General features: G+C 38.5%; 1 protein-coding gene across 2 annotated transcripts in view; it reads right to left on the bottom strand.

The window, feature by feature from the left end:
• The window catches only part of GIPC2 (GIPC PDZ domain containing family, member 2), a 104,419-nt gene that overhangs the window by 64,021 nt on the left and 17,518 nt on the right, over positions 1-22,880 (bottom strand). For both annotated transcript variants that reach the window (XM_010857575.1, XM_010857576.1), the window contains exon 2: positions 10,299-10,484. In XM_010857575.1, coding sequence (XP_010855877.1) covers positions 10,299-10,484 — 186 coding nt within the window. The remainder of the gene's footprint in view (positions 1-10,298; positions 10,485-22,880) is intronic.

A 22,880-nucleotide genomic window follows, 5' to 3' on the forward strand; every position in this document is an offset into this window, starting at 1 on the left:
TAACTCTATAATCGGAGAAGGCAATGGCACCCCACTCCAGTACTCTTGCTTGGAAAATCCCATGGATGGAGGAGCCTGGTGGGCTGCAGTCCATGAGGTTGATAAGAGTCGGGCACGACTGAGCAACTTCACTTTCACTTTGCACTTTCATGCATTGGAGAAGGAAATGGCAACCCACTCCAGTGTTCTTGCCTGGAGAATCCCAGGGACAGGGAGCCTGGTGGGCTGCCGTCTATGGGGTCGCACAGAGTCGGACACGACTGAAGCGACTCAGAAGCAGCAGCAGCAACTCTATCACAGGTATGTGCGTGTGTGCTAAGCCACCTCAGTCCTGTTGACTCTTCGTGACCCTGTGGACTGTAGCCCACCAGGCAGGCAAGAATACTGAAGCAGGTTACCATTCCCTCCTATCACAGGTATGAAAACAATACATCAATAGTCCAGACTTTCAAAATGAGATGTAAGACTCCCTGCTGCTGCTGCTGCTAAGTCGCTTCAGTCGTGTCCAACTCTGTGCGACCCCATAGACGGCAGCCCACCAGGCTCCCCTGTCCCTGGGATTCTCCAGGCAAGAACACTGGAGTGGGTTGCCATTTCCTTCTCCAGTGCATGAGAGTGAAAAGTGAAAGTGAAGTCGCTCAGTCGTGTCCAACTCCCAGAGACCCCATGGACTGAAGCCTACCAGGCTCCTCCGTCCATGGGGTTTTCCAGGCAAAAGTACTGGAGTGGGGTGCCACTGCGTTCTCCGTAAGACTCCCTAAGATAATACTAATAATTTCTGAAAGAAGTTTAGGGACAAGAACTTCCACAAAACTCTACACAGGTAACAACCCAGCAGAAGATATATAAACTCTTCAACAGCATTGAAGAACACGGCAAAATGCAGGCCACAATCTGCCCTGGGCATCACAAATCCTTTTTGAGAATGACCCAATAGAATTATTAGGGGCTGCTGTTATTGTGTTGGAGAAGGCAATGGCACCCCACTCCAGTACTCTTGCCTGGAGAATCCCAGGGATGGGGGAGCCTGGTGGGCTTCCGTCTCTGGGGTCGCACAGAGTCGGACACGACTGAATCGACTTAGCAGCAGCAGCTGTTATTGTGTAATAGATCTGTGTGTATCCTGCATTTTTATCAGGTAGAATAACAACATCTTCTGAGTCAGTAGAGGATTGATCCTTGTGTCCAAGAGTTAAGAGAAAAACTGATCCCATGTACCCTAGCATCTCCATAATATTGTCACAAGAAAAAACAAGTTGTAGAAGACTAACCTAGGAAGGCTAGTCATTTTTAATTTTTAAACTTCATTACAATATACCAAATCCTATAGTAGGTTTCTCTTTTATCACCCAATTTCAAGAACATGGCTATGTTCACTGTAATAACTGTTAAAATGCTTTATGCAAATGATACAATAATGCCAATTCAAGTGGAAATTATTATCATTACAAGTAATTATAAAGCAAAAAACCTTGAAATTTCATAATCTGACAATATTTTCTTTAGTAAATCCATATTCAACTTACAAGCTACAGAAACAAACAAGGGTAACCACAACACATGATACCACTCAGTACAATTGGAGTTTCTAAACTGTCATAGAAACATAAGTGAAATTAAACAAAAGACTAGAGCTTAAGAAACAAAGAAAAAAATTAATATTTTGTCATCTCATCATTTTTAAGTCATTGGAGAATGTGAAAATCTATAACTCATTCTTAATTTTTATTCTAATTTATTTCTTGATACATCTTGAACCTATTTTTCCTTTGATGACCTACATTATACAAATTTCAGCTCCACATATTTTTCATTTTTAAGACTTACTGTTGTCATTTTATTTATAAAATAAGCATTATATAAAACTGAAAGATTTTAAAGACAACTATGAATCAAACCAGTAAATGAAGGGCAGAGTAACAGAATATAGGGTAACCAGAGCCTATGAGTAGCCACAGGTAGCCAGATCAGTGTCCAGAGAGTGGAAAGACAATTACCAGAAGTCAGCAGGCAGCAAGGTGAGAATCCAGGTGAGCAAGAGAAAAAGCATAGGTAATCATCAGAGCCAGCAGATAAGAATCTGGGATAAAGAGAGAGGAAAACCAACATAAGAAACTTGGAGAAGGGTATCATAAGGTGAATCATATGTAGAAGCAAAGTGGGAGACACTGATGCTATATTATGTGGGTTACCTGAACCCCAACTTCCTAAGTATAGAATAAAGAATGAGGTAGCAACTGAGACAAGCTTCTGTAATCTATTATACTTTAATAATCATACCATAACTTGATATGGGTTAAAAATATTGCTAAAAGTGCTGCTCAGGCACAAAGGACTTTGGAGAAAAAAAGAGGTATTAATTCTATATTTATATTTGCTGAGTCACTTAATATCATTCTCTATAACACTTGGAACTTTCTGTCATCAGGCTTTAGAGTTTGATGCTACAAAATGTAAAGACAACTTTAAATATTTTTTAGAAGATAAGATTTACAATATTATTAAACTTAGAAGTTCCCAAATATTTCAGATCATTATTATATTAACTTCTATAAATTCATCCCATATAATTACAAAACTCTATCTTCTCATCAAATATCAGAACTCTAGGATGGCACTCTACCATCCTCAAAGTCGCAAGCGTTCATTCAAGGTTGTCTGAGCTAATCTTGCCCTCATGGTCAGCAACTTTGAGTCTCTGCTACTGACCCTCCAAATACTGACCTCAAACCTTGTTCATAATAATAAACATTCAAATAAAAATTGTACATAGTTATTTCATTTAGTCCTAATAAGCCTGGGAGGGAATGTTTAATATTCCATTAGTGAATGAGGACCTCAAAGCACAACAATGACACTGCTTAATCAAAGAAGCATAGCTCATAAGCAAGCAAACTGGGTTTCAAACAGAGGTAGTATAATTATAAGACATCATGCTCTTTCCTCAAAACACTCCCAATCAACCCAGATCTAACTAACTCAAGACCACATGGCTGGTTAAGAAAGAAAGAAAAGTCAGATGAAGAATCCAAAGTCTTCTGACCTCAGGATTAGAGTTTGAGTTTGTAGTTATCCCAGCTTATGTATCCTATCACCTTGATAGTCATTTTAATACACATAAGTGTATCAAATCAGCACACTGTACACCTTAAATTTACATGGTGTTCTTCCCTGGTGGCTCAGATGGTAAAGCGTCTGCCTACAATGAGGAAGACCCGGGTTCAATCCCTGGGTCGGGAAGATCCCTGGAGAAGCAAATGGCAGCCCACTCCAGGACTATTGCCTGGAAAATCCCATGGATGGAGTAGCGTGGTAGGCTACAGTCCATGGGGTGGCAAAGAGTCGGACACGACTGAGCGACTCCACTTTCCACTATACCTCAATAAAGCTAGAAAAAAATGAACTATCATCTTTGAACTCTGATTCTTTAACAACTCCCACCCTCCTACTTTACTTTTTCTTACCTCTACTAAGCTGTTCTTCATCTGTATCAAGCAAGGCCTCCAGATCTCAATGTTACCTCTTTTCTCAGATCACCACTTCTCACCACTTATACTCTCACTGTACATACCTCTTCTCAGAGATCCTAGCTCCCATCCCAGAACCCCGCACACCTCTTGACCTTGTACATGTCCAACCTTACTAATTATTAGTTCTGGATGGTTAAACAATCAAAATGTTAGAAATAAATGAATACCATATTTCTTAGAGGATCTTGCTAAAATGTGATTTAGTTCTAATAAAGTAAAAGTACCTCAAATCATGAAGATTTCTATATGAAGACATTCTGAAAATGACCATTCTGTGGTTATTTATAAGTTACTTTAATTCAAAGTCAGTTAGATTTTCATGTCTTAATTGCATGGTAAAGGCCTTATCTTTATTTTGAATCTAAAAGTATTTTCTTCACTTAAACTAGGAATCAGCAAACAATGGTTCACACATTGGGTATGGTCTACAACTTGCTTTTATACAACTGATGAGTTATAAATGGTTTTACCTTTTTTGGTGGTCAGGAAAAAATAAAATAATATCTATGACATGCAAAAATTATACAAAATTTGAATTAGAGTGTTCATAAATGAGGTTTCACTGGAAGACATCTATATTTATTAAGTATTGTATATAACTTTTGTGCTACAATGTCAAGTTGAGTAGTTGCAACAAAGACTGTATGACCCTAAATTTTAAAAAAGCCTAAAATATTCACTATCTGACCCTTTATAGAAAATGTACCCCAACTCTAGTATTACACTATTTTAGGAATTTGCAAAGTTAGTTGTAAATATACTATGATTTTTCTGATTAAGTTATTTATACACTTTTTCCTGGGAAATGTTAACATTTGGCTACAAAAGTTACAAATATGTAAGTCTGCTGTCTCTCCACCTGAAGAGGCTCATTTAGGAGAACCATGCCTGGAAAATCCCATGGACGGAGGAGCCTGGTAGGCTGCAGTCCATGGGGTCGCTTAGAGTCGGACATGACTGAGCGACTTCACTTTCACTTTTCACTTTCATGCGTTGGAGAGGAAATGGCAACCCACTCCAGTGTTCTTGCCTGGAGAATCCCAGGGATGGGGGAGCCTGGTGGGCTGCTGCCTATGGAGTCGCACAGAGTCGGACACAACTGAAGCGACTTAGCAGCAGCAGCAGCATGCAGTACTATTTTTTTTTCAATTTGTTTTTAATTGGAGGACAATTGCTTTACAATGTTGTATCGATTTCTGCCATACAAGAACATGAATCAGCCATCAGTATACATATACCCCTCCCTCTTAGACCTCCCTCCCACCCCTCTTATCCAACCCCTCTAGTGTGAGCACCATGCAGTACTATTAAATACATCTCTCTGCCATCAGTCTCATCTCCTAATTATATGATGATTTGCTGTTATTAAGATATTAGCTATCAATTATAGGTACTCTCAAACATTGCAGATATATCATTAGTTTATACCCAAATAATCATATAAAGTAGGTGCTAATATTGCTATTGGAAAGAAGGCATACAATGATTTGTCTAAGGTGTCACCCAGCATGTAAATAAATGGAAACAAGAGTGAAAACAGGCTTGATTCTAAAGCCCATGGTCCTGTGGGCCACACTGCTCTGCCTTCTTAATCAGGGACTCCTGCCTCCTTACCCTTGTCTGAATCCCCTTACATCAACCTACTCTGACTTCCAACCACTGCTAAAAGCATATAAGTACTCATTTCAGCAGCACATACACTAAAATTGGAACCACACAGAGATTAGAATAGCCCCTGAACAAGGATGACATGCAAACTCTTGGAACATTCCACTTTTTCTGCTTATCTTGGCAAATCACACTGGAAGAGTGAGCCAGAAATTAATGAAATTGATTACTTTAAGGAGTGGGGGAAATGAGTAATGGGAGTCAGGGAAGGAATGACATTTATAAATATAACTTTTATTATAGTTTTGACTTTTGAAATCATTTTATGTATTCAGAAAATTAAATCAACATGAGAGGAAAACCTCAATTCAAAGAGAAGCAAACGGATTCAACAGTATTTCAAATGAATAAAAATTACGGGGTGAAGGGAGGAGGAGAAAGTGAGAACCTATTCCACATAACTCCTGAAGAGAATACTTTGATTGTATACATGCATTTAAAGACAAAAAGGACATACAAACCTTGAAATCTTTTTAATCTTTTGGCCACACCACATGGCATGTGGGATCTTAGTTCTCCAACCAAGGACTGAATTCGTGCAGAGTCTTAACCACTGGACCACCAGGGAAGTCCCTACAAATCTTGAACTCTTAATAGGTTCATTTTTCAGAGTACAAATATATAGCAATTCTGAAACTGTTTTGTGCATATTACAGAACTAAGGAAATGAGTAAATATTTCAATAATTTTGAAAGTAAATATTTCAGTTGGGAAGCCAAGGAAGAACACTGTGAGGCAGGATTAGAACTGAAGGCATAATTATGAATTCATAATTTCTAAAATACGTGTTTTGAACCTCTTATATGGCACCCGAAAGGATCTAAAACAGTGACACACTGGTAGCAATGAATGCATGCAACCAGCATTCAGATCTTGATTTTGAAATACCAGTTCTCACTGAAAACAAACAAACAAAAGAGTTCCTTGAACACATGGCTGATTTTCAGTCTGGAGAAAAGAAGATAAAAGATGAGTTTAGAACATCTTGTTGTACCAGAAAAGAAGGAACTGCTCAATAAAATTATGGGAGGCAGATCAAAAGGATACAGGAGCTGTCTGGATGGGACTCCTGCAGACCAAACCTCAGGAAATTTGAGCATCAAAATAAATGATATTTGGCAAAACCAATACAATATTGTAAAGTTTAAAAATAAAATAAAATTTAAAAAATAAAAATAAAAAAAAATGATTGTAATGAACCCACTGAATGAGAAATCATGTGTCCTATACACACTACTATACAAAAAATACATAACTGCTAAGGACCTACTGTATCTACAGGGAACTCTACTCAATACTCTGTAATGACGTACACGGAAAAAGAATGTAAGAAAGAGTGGATAAATGTGTATGTATACATTTTGCTGATTCATTTTGCTGTATAGCGGAAACTAGAACAACATTGTAAATCAACTGTATAGCAATAAAGATTAATTTTAAAAAATCATGTGTCCATTGCTAATAGGTGATTTTTTTAAATTAACAACCCACTTCAGTATTCTTGCCTGAAAAATCCCATGGACAGAGGAGCTCCAAGGGTCACAAAAGAGTCAGACATGACTGAGCAATTAAGCATGTACCATATTGCTAATAGATAATAAATAAGTGGCATGCTTTCTTAGAATGTTTTAAAGAAATATAGGAAATGATGAAATTATAAAAATCACCATTTTGCAAATGAGTCAGGCAAGACTTATCAATAGACGCTAAATCTGTGGGGTGCAAGTAAGAGAACAAGATATATACATAATCTCAAGGTATCTCCCCACAGATATTACAAAGGAAAACATCACTTTTGCAGTGAATAAGACTGGCAGACACTGAGTACACAAGGGACAAAAATTAACATCATGAATATTGAGACAAACCAATAAAATGCACCTTCTGACGTAATACACTGAGGACACAACATCACTTATTTACTTTTCATGCCAAAAATGCACAATAACCTCTTTCACAACATGAAGAGACATCAGAAAAGTCCACGTTAAGGGACATCCTATAAAAGGCTGAGGAATTGTTCTAGATTGCTGCTGCTAAGTCGCTTCAGTCGTGTCCGACTCTGTGCAACCCCATAGACGGCAGCCCACCAGGCTCCACCATCCCTGGGATTCTCCAGGCAAGAACACTGGAGTGGGTTGCCATTTCCTTCTTCAATGCATGAAAGTGAAAAGTGAAATTGAAGTCGCTCAGTCGTGTCTGACTCTTAGCGACCCCATGGACTGCAGCCTACCAGGCTCCTCCGTCCATGGGATTTTCCAGGCAAGAGTACTGGAGTGTGGTGCCATTGCCTTCTCCATGTTCTAGATTAAAGACCACTAAAAAGACATGATAACTAAATAAAATACATGATCCTGGATCGGAATTATACCAGGAAAAATACATTATTAGGACAACTGATAAAAACTGCAATATGAACATTAGATTAGTTTGGGAGTTTTGTATCACTATTAGATTTTCTGAATTTTATAGCTATACTGTAGGTATATTGAAGAGAATATCTTTGTTCTTAAAAACTACATTTTTAAATTATTAAGGAATAAAGAGATATTATATGTGCATTCTGCTTATTCCTATGGCTCAGGAAAATTTACATATAGATTTGAGTGTGTTCATATATATATACATGAAAGAGAATTAAGCAAATATGACAAATGGCAAAATTTTTTTTGAGTAAAGGGTATCGTGTGAGTTCTTTGTATTATTACAACTTTCAAGAAGTTTGAAATCATCCCCTCTTAACTTTTAAAAAAACACATCAATCTTTTATGCAGTATGATATTCATCTCTCTTCTAAGTTGAACTATAAGCCAGAGGTTTGGCTTAGACTCCACTTTCTCTTTGACACCATGTTCTCTGTCTCCATGGGGCTAGTGACTAGTACTCTGAGGCAGGCACATGTTTGAAGAGGCATAAAAAAATAGAAACACAGCTCTGGACATCAGAGGCTAAGATCTAAAAACTCCATGCGTGTTTGCAAAACTTCCAAGCCCTTCCCTGCTGACATTAGAAAGGCATTGCTCCATGTGCCTCATGTCCTGAGCTTCCCCCAGATAATCCCACATGACTTTCCCAACTCACAGATTTTCCATTTGGTCACCCACTCAACCTTCAGCAGAGTCATATCTTTTGCAGAGCTAAAAATAGCCGTTCTATCAAGTGGGAAGTTAAATAAAGCACTATTCACAGTTAAGAGGATAATTTCCCTAAGGCTAGTTTTTTTCAACGATGACGACGCATCAGCAAAATTTTTTATTTTGTTTGGACAAAAAAAAAGTATGAAGAAAATTCATTAGTAATTCTTTGCTCAGTGGTTAGGACCGCCAGCTCTGGAATCAGATAGCTTGGATTCAAATCCTGAATTTGTCTAGCTGCATAACTTTGGGCAAGCTGCTTAACCATCCCAAACCTGTTTCTATGTCTATAAAATAATAAGTTGATAATAGCGCCTACCCAGAGATGAACCTCATAGACATGTTGAGCAAAATCCAGAAACAGTAGAGTAAGTAATATGTGATTTCACTTATATGAAGTTCAGGAATAAGCAAAACTATGGTGATAGAGGTCAAACTAATGGCTACCTTTGTTGGGGAAGGGTATTGACAGAGAAGGAGAACAAGGGAGCCTTCTAGGTGGTAGAAATGAAATTTCCCTTGCTCTGGGCAGTATTTACACAGATCTGTGAACATTCATTAAAGGTTTATATCTGTTACACCTCAACAAAAAAGTAATCAAGAGACTTCCCTGGTGGTCCAGGGGCTGACTGCATGCTCCCAATGCAGGGGCCCCAGGTTTGATCTCATCAAGGAACTAGATCCCACATGCTGTGACTAATAACCAGAGCAGCCAAATATTTAAGTAATTAAAAAGGAAACATGGTATCCAATAGAATTGTAAGCATTAAATGAGAAAATGTATGCAACATGCCTGAGACACATTCAGTAACAGTCAGTGCTACAATTACTCATTACAGGGAATCCCCTGGCAGTCCAGTGGTTAGGACTCAGAGCTTTCACTACAGGGACTCACAATTTGGAAGAATTAAGATCTCACAAGCCCTATGTCCCTCCCACCCCAGCAAAAAAAAAAAAAAAAAAAAAAAACTACTTATTATAATAATAGAATTGTTATTTAAGAGATGAATCTTTTTACCACTCCAGTTCTTAAAAGTTTTTCATACCATTTCAAACTTCCTTTTCTTGCCTTTGCAGTTCTATATTGCTCTTTGTATTTAGATAAAGTAATTACAACTGACCCTTGAACAATGCAGGGGCTAGGGGTGCTGACCCTTTGTTCAATGGAAAGTCCCTGTACAAAATCCCAGCATGTCAGCAGTTCCCCATATTCACAGTTCCACATCCACAGATTTAACCAACCTTAGACTGTTATAGAGGTGGGCTACAGTCCATGGGGTCTCTAAGAGTCAGACACAACTGAGCGACTTTATTTTCACTTTTCACTTTCGTGCATTGGAGAAGGAAATGGCAACCCACTCCAGTGTTCTTGCCTGGAGAATCCCAGGGACGGGGGAGCCTGGTGGACTGCCATCTATGGGGTTGCACAGACTTGGACACTACTGAAGTGACTTAGCATAGCATAGACTGTTATAGTATAACATTTCCTACTGAACAAAATCTGCATATAGATGAACCCAACAGTTCAAAAGTGTTGTTCAAGAACCAACTGTACATAGTTTAGAAATTTTTAAAGAGCCTTGTTTAAAATAGGTGGCCAAATAATATGCACTTCGAAGTAACACTAAATCAATGGAAATCAACATGGAAGTCACCAGATGATGAGCTTACAGATGTACAAGAGCCCATATGGATGAGTAGGCACCAGGGCCAGGCTTTCCTCATCTGTAAATGCAAAATCCTAGAGGAAGTTTAAACTGAAGGGGAAAAAATTCAAGGAAAGGGTAAACAAAAGAATGGTCTTTGAAACAGTTTTTAAAGGAAACATTACCACTCCATCCATTCCTACTGAATTAGTTCTCACTAAAGATCATTTCAAACTTTCTTTGACCTGGTAAATTTTCTTAAGTGATACCCTCAATTAAGTCACACTGTTGTTTTTGTTTTGTTTTGTTTAAATACTTACCTTTATAAAAGCATAGCCAGCACCATTATCTGTAATAGTGAGACCAAGTGAATCCTCAGATTTGTACACATTCACTTCTTTTTTGATCCCTTTTATGTGGGCAAATATGAAATCTTCAAGACCTATTTGTGCTCCCAAGAGTTTTCCCATGTCAACTTTAGGTGTGTTTAAAGTGCAATATAAGATCTGCAAAGAAATAGAAATATTTTAAGTCAGTTTCCATCAGGAAAACATTCTGATCATTAGTTTACTCAATCAATACTTCAATTTACAATGTCAGTGAAATAGTCTACAATTTACAATGCCAGCAGTTATATCATTAACATTGCTGCTGCTGCTGCTAAGTCGCTTCAGTCATGTCCGACTCTGTGCGACTCCATAGACGGCAGCCCACCAGGCTCCCCCATCCCTGGGATTCTCCAGGCAAGAACACTGGAGTAGGTTGCCATTTCCTTCTTCAATGCATGAAAGTGAAAACTGAAAGTGAAGTTGCTCAGTTGTGTCCAACTCTGTGTGACCCCATGGACTGCAGCCTACCAGGCTCCTCTGTCCATGGGATTTTCCAGGCAAGAGTACTGGAGTGGGAGTATTGGAGTATTGGAGTGGGGTGCCATTGCCTTCTCTGGTCATTAACATTAGGTAATATGAATTGCGTGTTTCCTGCAGGCCAGGCTCTGTGTTGAGCAATTTATATCCATTATTATATTTAATCCTCACAACAGCTTTTTAAATACATTATCATCTTCATATTACCAATAAGGAAATTGAGCCTTGGTGAGAGTAAGTTATTTGCCTAAGGTCACAAAGATAGTACTTGTCAGAGCCAGGATTCAAGATCAGTTCTCACCAACTTCAAAGAGGTTTACATTGCTTTGTTACCTGTTATTTACAATGCTGACATCAAAGGCCGTGTTCCCAAAGGTCATGATATGTATAACACAGTGAAAATAGAGGCAACACTATTTTGGAAAACTCATAAGTTTTTTTTAAATAAGGAAAATTTTATTGATCTTGTATTTTTGTGCTTGAGAAAAGTAAATGGTGAATGAAGTCATTTTTTAAAAAATTGTTTAAAACATGTCTAAAATGGACCTTGAAGACTAGTCCAATCCCTTGGGTCTAAAAATGGAGGAACTGAGTGAGGGCTGGAGAGGCTAATGCAGCTTAGATACACAGGATGGTAGTAGTTGTATGGAGGTTGTAAAGGGACTTCTTACATTTACCAAGTCTTTGTTTGACCTCATTTTCCTTAAAAAATACAATTTATTTTGCTAAAATCTGCAATGCTACTCAAGCTTGCCAACCATAATTTCAGTAATTTGTAGGGCCCAACTACAAAATGGAAGAGGAGAAGGAGGGTTAAGAATATGCCTCTGGGGACTTGCCTAGTGGTCCAGTGGCTAGGACTTTGATCCCAATGCAGGGGTCACAGGTCGATTCCTGATCAGGGAACTACCCACATGCTACAACTGAGAGTTTGAACACCACAACTAAAGATCCTTCACGCTGTAACAAAGGTCAAAGATCCCGTGTGATGCAACTAAGACTTGGTGCAGCCAATAAATAAAGACATATTTTTTAAAAATTTAAAAAACATGCCATTGGTTTAAAGATTAAGTTCAATAAATATTTACTGAGTACCTTCTGTGTACCAAAGATGTTTTAATGCAGCTTTTTTATACCAAAATGACTAAGTGAAAAATTGTACCTTTTGTTATCAAGTAACATTTGCCATAGATATTGCCATTCCTGAGCCTTGGCCTCAGCTCTCAACTTCCAACCCTCTCTCTACCTCTCCAAGTTTCACACCATTTCTGATTTCCCTGCTTGAGCTTTAAACCATAAACACCCATAAACCTCTGGGAGGCAAAAACTGCACTATTACTACCTGTTAAATGGCTTTTAAGCCCTACTAACATATGTCTGAATTGGAACAGCTCTCTCTGCTCTACAATTAGAGGTCCAGCATGTTCATCAAAGGCCTGATCAAATCCCAGAGGTACATGAAAGGAGCTAGTGATGAGGACAAGGAAGAGGCCGCAGGGTACGAAGGATCAGTGTCTGCAAGCAAGAATTTCTGCCCCTGCCCTTTCCTTTTCTCACCCAGGTCTTTGGTGAGCTGTGCTAATAACTGCTGGACCTTTAACGTAACCCTTTGTGTCCCAGTGAGGACATAATACATTTGGCTTTATAGTTAACTCTTTGCAAATATTTGCTGGTGTTAAATTTTTATTATTCAAGGTGGGGAGTGACGAGAAGTCATTTAGGCCAATAATGGCCCCAATTTCTTACTCCAATTGTGAAGTCAGTAGTATTAATTACTCCACTAACAAAATTGATTATTAATGGATAAAAGGGAGAAGTAGTATGCATAGAAAACAGCTTTTCTCACTTCCTTTCTAAAAATGATGGAAAGTGAGTAGAAAAGTTTTCTCCTTATTCTTTTTCCAGTGAATCGTTAAATGGTGTTCATAGTAGATCCAACCACCACTAATAAAGCAACTTACTGAGTAGACAGGAAATAAAACATTAAAACATAACGATGATAAAATAGGGTAGGGGAAAAAGGCCCCCAAAGGAAATCCCACACAAAGTGAACATCTAGTTGCTAAGCTGCATCCTTTCTTTCAATCTTTTCATGTACTTCACTGCAAAGTAAATACTAGATTTCCTGTTAGGTATAACCCTTCCCCATTATGCTTCCTCCAAGACAGAATTATGTTCCGCTCCGGGCAGCCAGCAGTTGGCAGACAAGGCATCAGGGTTTCTTTCCTGGAAGGCGTAAAGCCATGGAATGGAGTTCCACAGAAGGTTGTGTTGAAAATCAGCAGAAATGTCATGGTCCCTGGGAGGTGGAGGAAGAGCCCTCTGTAGCAGCAGGTAACTGAAACTTTGTGGCTTTATATTAGTCCCTCAAGGAAAGAAAAAATCCTATCACTCACACGATCTCAATGCACAGCTTATCAGTGAATACATCTATATGTCATAAAGGTCTAGAGATTCAAAGACTCCTCATAGATACTGTATTTTGAACTGAAAAGTAAAAAGTGATATATGACTCTCTAAATGCTGGAAAGTTCATGCTCATTCATCTACTCACAATCCTCTATTGGACAGGTGCTTTTTGCCAAGTTCTGTGGTGCATACTAGATGTACAAAGATGACTAGGACCAGCCCTCGTACACAAGAGACTCCCAGGCTAGGCAATGATCCACTGACATACAGTGGGGCAACATAATCCAGTTACAATATATTAAGAGTCTTAGAGATTTAAAACAATAAAAAAAGAAATCTCATACATATTGTGAACTTTCCTATCTCCATTCAGACATTTCCTTCAATACAAAATCTAAAAAGCCTGACACCCATGCACCCACCCTATCCCCATGCTCTTGTTTATTGAGACTCTGCAGGGATGTGACTGCCTGGGTGGAATCACTCTTTCTACTTCTCTCACATCGTTTAAATCTAGCACCTCACTTGAGTGTCTGAGTCACCTTCCCTTCAAGTCCAATTGGTGTAACATGTATTTGTCACCCTGACTCAGAGATGAGATCTTAGTCATCTTTCTCTCTCCTATGAAGCTTAATACAGTGCCCTGCTCAGTTGATATCCTAATGGCATTTTCTGCATATTCACTTACTTCATTTAATAAAACCAACCTATGTACTAAGTTTTATTAACCTCATTTTGTGGATGAGAAATTTATGACTTTATCCAATTAGCACTATAATGTTTGATGTCAAAAGAAAGGGGAAAAAAATAAAATAAAAGAAACACTGAAGCAGTTATAGATTCAATGCTCTTCTAAGAAATACTCGCTTCCAGAGATACACTAGGTAAAAGTCAGGACTACATGGTAGTTAACATCATTTTTTATACTCTCTGGTGAACAAATTAAATCAAAGGAAAGTAAACTCAGAGTAAGGTACTATATGAGGAAAATTATCCAACCATTAGAAATACCTTTCTGATGATTTTTATTGTAAAATGAAATCCTTAACATCTTCTGGGGTATCTATATTTGGTGTTTTATCAACACCATTGCCAATTTTCATAAGCTTGATGGGGTACTTATGACTATTTCACTTTCTAAAGCAGTACCGCTGCTGATGCTGCTGATGCTAAGTCGCTTCAGTCGTGTCGGACTCTGTGCGACCCCCTAGATGGCAGCCCACCAGGCTCCCCCGTCCCTGGGATTCTCCAGGCAAGAACACTGGAGTGGGTTGCCATTTCCTTCTCCAATGCAGGAAAGTGAAAAGTGAAAGTGAAGTCGCTCAGTGTGTTCAGCTCTTAGCGACACCATAGACTGAAGCATATCAGGCTCCTCCGTCCATGGGATTTTCCAGGCAAGAGTACTGGAGTGGGTTGCCACTGCCTTCTCCCTAAAGCAGTACTACCCAATAGAAATGTAACACAAGCACCATAATTTTAAATTTTCTAAAAAAATCACATCAACAAAAGATATAGGTGAAACTAATCTAATTTCCTCATATAACCCCATATATCCAAAATATCATTTCAACATCTAATCATTTATTTTAAAAATGAAATTGAGAGTTACATTTTTAATAAGTTTTTAAGATCTAACATATGTTTACCCTTTTGCATCTGACTCTTTGTGACCCCACAGACTGGGGCTCAGCAGGCTCCTCTGTCCATAGGATTCTCCAGGCAAGAATACTGGAATGGGTTGCAATTTCCTTCTCCAGGGGATCTCCCTGACCCAAGGATCAAACCTGGGTTTCCAGCATCACAGTCAGATTCTTTACCATCTGAGCCACCAGTGAAGCCCCCTGAGCCACCAGGGAAATCCCTAATTTGGACTAGCCACATTTAAAATACTCAATATCTATACTTGGCTGCTGCTGCTGCTGCTAAGTTGCTTCAGTCGTGTCCGACTCTGTGCGACCCCATAGACGGAAGCCCACCAGGCTCCACCGTCCCTGGGATTCTCCAGGCAAGAACACTGCAGCTACCATTGAGCAGCTTTGTTCTAGAATCCTGTTGGGGGCCAGAGTGAGGCACTCGGCCCATGGCAAAGGTCATGAGGAAGGAGGCTCGACATACGCAAAGGCGGGATCAAGCCTCAGGAGTCCCCCTGGAAATCCTCGAGCATCTACCCCCATAACCAGAGCCTGCCTACTTTACTACTTTGTGCTCTCACCTACACCTCTGACTTTACGGGGGGCTGTCCCCCACCACCTCTTTCGGAGAAGAAGTTAACTTAGAGCTCCTGGGCGTGACAAGAGTGTTTCAACCTACAAACTCCTCTGAAGGTTCTCTAGCCTGCCTGACAGGCTTGTCCGGCCACATGTGATTGTTCACAGCCTCCCAACTGTGAGAGGCATGAGATGCTTTAAACCTTCTAAAAACAGGTTCCTTAGAAAAGTTAGAAAACTATTAGTATAAGTATAATGGGCTGATTAGAAATTGTATTGGTGAAGGGTTTTTCATTTGTTGAGCCAATGTTTGTTGCGAAGTCTCCATATCCCCTGCCCTTACACACATTAATGAATATATAGAAGAAATAAGTATTAACCTTTAATATAAATCACATTAGACCTTAGGCTAAGTAAATTCTTTCCTTAACTCAAACCCACTATACCCTCACCCTGTAGGAATGTAACTTTATTTGGGTGGCGTCTGTTTTAAGAATAATCACCCCTGGAGAAATAAGTGTCCTGGTTGACTGACCGCTGTCACAAGGACAGGGTCATAAATTGTCAGCAGGCCCCCTGGCCAGAAGATGATGTAACACCCCTAAGACCTCTGTATACATTTGTATGAAGCACCTGACTTTGATAAAAGTCAGGACTGCTGACCCCGCGTGATTTTTGCATAACATCTCAGTGTATAAAAGTAGACCATGGAAAATAAAGAATTGGGATCAGCTCCTCGAAAGACTGGTCTCCCCATGTCGCTCTCTCTCTCTCTCACTCTGGCTGAGTCTCCATCTGGAGCGCGGAACCCGCCATGCTTACTAATTATGCCTGGGCTTCTAAGATCCGACCGGGGAGGCCTCAGTGTCTCCTCTCCTTTGGGAGAACAGAAGGACGCCTGCGGCCTACGTAAGTGATGCAAGCTTCTTGTCTTGAAGTTTTATTGGTCTCCCGTGTAAACCAAGCTACTCAGCCTCTTTTCTCCACTGAATTTTCCTACTGAGCTATCCTCATTCTATTACTCTTTACATCTCTAATTAACATCTAACTGAAGCTATTGTATCCTGATCCTTGCCGATGCCGTCCCCGCTTCGAATACCCTGGATCAGCCGGGGCTGGACCCCGGCAGAATCCCATGTCTTTAACAATTTTTTTTGTCTTTAATAATTTTATACTTTGTATTTTTCCCATCTCCATATATCTATACATGTCGTTCCCTTGGCCAAAAATGCCATGGCTGAAACTCGACTTCTAAATCTAGTCTATATTTATCAAAATCTTCCCCATCCAATAAAGTCTAGCTAAACAACATTTTCTAACAACACCCTAGGCTAATGCTATTACTTCATCTTCTATACACCTATCAAATTTTATACATTTCTTGTGGAACTTACCATGTGCTGCTTTGTAAACTTCTGGCAGGTAGGAATTCATCTTATTGTCATATTTGTCTTACTGCATGCCTGTCACTGATTTATAGGAGAGACAGCTTAAGGCAAGGAGAAAGCCACGGCCGTTTGGGGCCAGACGGAGAGCCTTAAATTGTTATTGTGCTGGACATCAACATCTATAGTACCCGTTCCCCTGCCCCTTCAATTAAATGCCCTTTCATTCCCCATTTTAAGCCATATGGTAACTTGGGGACGAGTGACCCCCCCCCTCGGTTCCATCAGAAATGAATCATGATTAGGTTTAAATCAGTTAATGACTAATTCATAATCCAACTTAGACCAGTAAGATACAAAGAAGAGGGACTTTCCTGGTGGTCCAGTAGCTAAGACTCTATACTACCAAGGCAGGCTGCCCGGGTTTGATCCCTGGTCACAGAACTAGATCTCACATGCTGCAACTAAAGATAGAAGATCCCATATGTCGAAACTAAGACTCAGGGCAGCCAAACAAATAAAATTATTTTTAAAAGATACAAGAAAGGATTTGTTAAAGATTTCTGGGGAAGGAATCTTCTTCTCCACAGAAGCTCCTAGAAAGGTATCTCTCCCGCTCTGATGTGACTAACTGCAGCTGTCACTTCAACATTAGAAGACTGACCCTGGGGATAAAGCCGACACATGCAGAAGGGTAGAGCCTCTAGATCCCGTCTCACCTGAAGACATTCAGTAATGGGCACTGGAAGCTGTTACCCGCTTCCCCTCCTAACGTAATATTCAGATAACAGGTATGAAGTGCCTCCCTGGTAGCTCAGTCAGTAAAGAATCCGCCTGCAGTGCAGGAGACCCGGGTTTGACCCCTGGGTCAAGGGGAAGGAAATGGAGAAGGAAATGGCAAAGCACTCCAGTATCCTTGCCTGGAAAATCCCATGGACAGAGGAGCCTGGTGAGTTGCAGTCCATGGGTTACAGAGTTGGACATGACTGAGTGACTTCACTTTTACACCTTCTATGTGCTTTGGAGGAAAATTCACCTCCTCCGTTACAGACATAAGGCTCAAACTAGTAAAGCAGTGACAGGAGTAAGCATGTGGCCCAATCCTGGCCAACAGGACATGGGAGCAAGTCCAGGAAGCTTCAGAGAAGTATCTTTTCATTCCTAAGAAGCAAACACAGTAAGACAACCATCCCCTCTGCCCCTGTAGGTACCCTTACCTGTATGTGATCTAGGAACTTCCACCACCACCTTACTACTAACTGAGGAAGAGATCAACACCAAGAAAGGCAAAGATTTGGAATGAACCTAGGTCCTTGACATTGGTGAGTTGCTCTGATAACCAGCTCTGGCAGCCACAATATCTCTTGTAAGTAAAACAAGTTGTCTTAGGCAGTTTAACTAGCTCTGTGCTACTTGTAGCTGAAAAAATCCTATCTGATATACAGTCCTATCCCAGAAGCCAATAATTTCACCAACCAATTCCAGGCTAACAGATTTCTAACTGACAGAATTATTTTTTTAATATAAATTTATTTATTTTAATTGGGGGTATTTTTTGTGTCTTCATAATTCACAGGGGGCTTTTTTGTTTTGTTTTTGGCCTCACCACACCACTTGTAGGACCTCAGTTTCCCAACCAGGGACTGAACCTGGGCCAAGGCACTGAAAGCACAGAATCCTAACCACTAGCCTACAGGATCTCCTTATAATTCACAGTTTAAAAGTTCTTTCTACCTATCTCATTTTAGCCTGAAAAAAAAAAAAAAAGGCAACTCTGAGGTCTATGGTGAATTGTGTTTCCTTTAATACATAGAAGTGTTATGTAATTGTTATGAATTGAAGTGTTATGCAATGAAATGCTAGGCATTGAAGTGTTATGCATTCCTCCCCTATAATTTCATATCCTCTCAAAAATTTCAGGCACAAAGTAAAGCCTTCCCTTACTCCAATATCAGCAAAACAGATATCTAGAAAGGAGCTATGTTATACTTGGAGTGGTTATGAAAAAGAAAGAAAAAAATAGCAGTAAACAAAAGAAGGAAACAGTGGGTTAAGGGGTAAAAGACCCACATCTAGTCCCAATTCTGTTCTCTCACGAGTTCAGTCATTTGACCTTCTTGGTCTTCATGGACATCCTGGCATTAGGAAAGCTTGGTCTACATCACACAGCTATTACTAAAACTCAGTAAGAGAGTATACATAAAAGTGCTTCTAAAGGTTATTATTAGTATTATCCCTGGAATACAGGTGCTCCTTGAATAATATTTACACCTACATTTGACAGCTTCTTAAACTGCATTATTTTTCCTGAAAATTAGATTTGCTCCTTTTTAATGTCATAACCAGGATGGACTTCATTTTCTCCCATAAATTACAGTATCCTTCAACTTTTTTTGTTGAGTGTAACTTATGACCATTTTTTTTACCATGCTTTTATATTTCAATTCCTATTTTTCAGTTCTTATCACATGGTTATGATTATTCACCCTAGAAACTCAATATGGCTAGGATGATAAGAGTCTGAACTACTGTATAGAGCCATTAATATAAAATAATATTACTTTTTCTCTGGTGGTGCCATTATATATTCCATAAGTATGCCTTGTGAATACATTTAAATTAATCATTTGCCATTAGTGTTTCAAAAGATATTCTGGCCCACAGATCACAAATCTCTCCAGAAACACATCAGATTCATTTTTAAAACTCCAGGAAGTCCATTTCCAACTTTTTGTTTAATGCCTTCCTTAAACAGGAACTGAGTTGGCCCAAGATTCCACATGTTCCAAAATCTCTGGAAGAAATTATGGGCTTATATGGCTCGCGTTTCAGTATTTGGGAATGTGATTTTAAACATAAGCAACTAAAACAGTTACCTCCTGTGATTATCTAAAATAACAGTGTTACCAAATACTTTAATACAACTACTTTCCGACACCTCAATCTACCAAGAACCTTGATAACTCTTTATATTTTTCTAAAATAAGCATTATAGAAATATCAGCCAATGTCATTACAGAAAATAAAGACGAGAAAGTACATAATAATACTAAACCTAGTAATTAACCATACTTTCATCCGGAGTTAATACCACCATCTTTGTACACAAGAAAACCACTTGGATTATGTTTTCTTTGTTAATGACTAAGGTTCTTCTGGGCTGTTCTCAGATAGAATTATTTAGGCTATTATCTAAACCTCACAGACTTTTTCCCAAAAAGAGAAAAAAGACTGTATTTCCATCTAGTCAATTGCCTTTAAAATAGCAGGAATTAAAAACAACTTGAAACTAAGCATAATTATTGAATAAAAAAGATAACCCACTTATCCTGAGTGCTTGAACAAAAGAAACTATAGCCACGTCAGTGACAGAATTATATTACTCAAAACTATTTCCAAAAACTGAGTGTCTTATTCTACGTGATTCCCCAAAATATTTGGTAGATGTGTTGTACCAAGGAACTTCTAGAACTCAAACAATTCTTCAATGACATTCATGACTGGGACACCTGCCCATCCCTCTCAGCTCTACACAGTTTGGAGACTGGCTCCCAGCTCTAGTAGACCACTGTAAAAGTGAAAGAACTGGGAAGATAGAGGTCTGGAAGAACAAAGTAAATAAAAATTAACATCTCAGAAACACTAATTGATCACTTATGTGTACCAGGCATTTCCACATACTACCTCATTTCATCCTATGACAATTCTATGTGAGAGGCATAGAATGATATGAGATTTTTATCTCATGAGAACATAGGATGTGAGAATGTAAATATTTAAAGAGATGAGAACAGATGAAGAACATAAATATTTTACAGATGAGAACATAAATATTTAGAGAGATAAAAACAGTTTGTGATTAAGTAGTATTTGGTGCACATGTAACTTCAGCCCTGGTTATCCAACCCTAAGCTCTTTCCCCTACAATATTGCCTCTCTCATACCTAATATCTGCACAGAGAGATCCAAGTTACTGATCACTTCCTAAAGCATTAGCTCAGCTAATCCATTAGCTCAGAGCATCAGGTCATAAGTGCAGGCATCACTACACCCTATGCAGAAGGAAAAAAAAAAAAAGCTCAACACCCCTTATATGATTTGTCTAAAGTCACATAGCTAGTGAATGACAGAGTCAAAACTGGAATTCAGACTTTTGTGCTTTTTCTAAGCCATGATACCATAGCTGTGATGTAAATATAAATTCAGCTTTAAACCTAAAACTCCTAAAAGGCAGAGACTACAAAGTTTTTGCTCTACATGGAGCCAAATATACCGTTTATTTAATAAACCACCCACTTCTTTAAAAGAGTTAAGGAACTAACCTGATGGTCCAGTGGCTAAAACTCCATGCTCCCAGTGCAGGGGGCTTGGGGTTAGATCCCTGGTCATGGAACTAGATCCTACATGCTGCAACTAAGACTTCATACAGCCAAATAAATAAATATGTTTTTTAATTAAAAAAAAAAATGAGTTAAGGTAGCTTACAAAAAGGAGCTTTTGTAATTGGATTTTAAGAATCAAATGTATTAAAAAATAAAATATCAATCAAAATATTGTTATTAACCACCTAATAATTTGATTAATATCAAAATACTAATACAGGGAATTCCCTGGTGGTCCAGTGGCTAAGACTCCACTCTTCCAGTGCAGAGGGCCCAGGTTCAATTGTTGATCAGGAAACTGATAGGTTCTGCAGGCCGCAACCAAAGATTCTGCATGCTACAGAATGGGTCTTAGGACCCAACACAGACAAATAATTTTTTTTACTATTAATACATTGTTTGACTTAATATGTCATTTTAAATTATTTCTTCCAGTTTATTTTAAAACTGACCATAACCTAAAGAAATGAATGGAATTAAATGGATATTTAAGATCTGTTATTTTCTCAGTATAACACATGTAATAAATTTCTAAAGATTTGGTTTTTTTAATATATATCATTTTATAAATATGATATCTTTGCCTTCACCTTGACAATGGCTACAGTCATCTAGAAAAAAGTTTCAGTTTCTCAAAGATATAAAATTGGCAACAAGACAGATATTTAGAAACCTGATACTGTATGCTCTATTTTAGACCTTCATAAGGATATTGTACAAAGCCCTGCCTAGAACTATGTAGAACTTTCTATAAATGATTCACTTCTAAATTAGCTGTCCTGGGTCAGCAGTGGCTTCTTAAATAAAAGGTGATTCATCCTTTGTACTGTTCTTTCCCTGGTACAACCAATGTTTTTCCCCATTTTTTTTTAATGGACAAAATAATGTGACAAAAATAATTTTATTCCCTACCCCGCAAAAAAGGAAAATCAAGTCACATGTTTTAATCTATGAAATGACTTCCCAGAGTAACCAAACAAACATTTTACTTTGTTAATGAAATCTAATCAAAGCAACTATGTTATCAAAGAAAGTCCTTGATAATCTCAAACCAATTCTTGAAACATATGAAAAGGTTAAAAGAATAGCAATAAGTTTTAGTCTTGCCTTTGTGGATATTACATAGACACTAAAGCAACGAGTAAGATAAATCAAACATGGATAGCTATATATATCTATCCTCTTCCACAATATGCTTCAGGTCAGAGGAGATATCTGAGCTTTAGCCTAGTATAATAATGCTGCAAGGTTACGTGCCAATTTGAAAGACATCATAAATCACCAATATTCCCTATGTCAGGTGCTGTCTCAAATTTTCCAGGTTTCTAAACCACTTATCCTCTTAAAAGCTTCCTCTTGTTTGACACTTAAGATGCAAGAGAACCTCAAATGGGAAGGAAAAACTATAACGAGATGTTTTACATCCAAGAATGTAGCAGTTTGTGAGATATTAAATTATAATTATTAGTAAAGAGACCTATGACTAAACTTTCCAGTTTACTAAATATACAAATATGAATTAAAAAAAAAAATAGCTATTTGATCCCCAACAGGTCCTTGAACAAAATTTTGAAATTTGTTTGGCAAAATGCTCATGTATTACATCATTCATATCAACCAGGAAGCAGACTTGTAACACTTACAATGAAATAT

This window comes from Bison bison, unplaced genomic scaffold, assembly GCF_000754665.1.
Source record: "Bison bison bison isolate TAMUID 2011002044 unplaced genomic scaffold, Bison_UMD1.0 scf7180017864382, whole genome shotgun sequence".
Taxonomy (NCBI): Eukaryota; Metazoa; Chordata; class Mammalia; order Artiodactyla; family Bovidae; genus Bison; species Bison bison.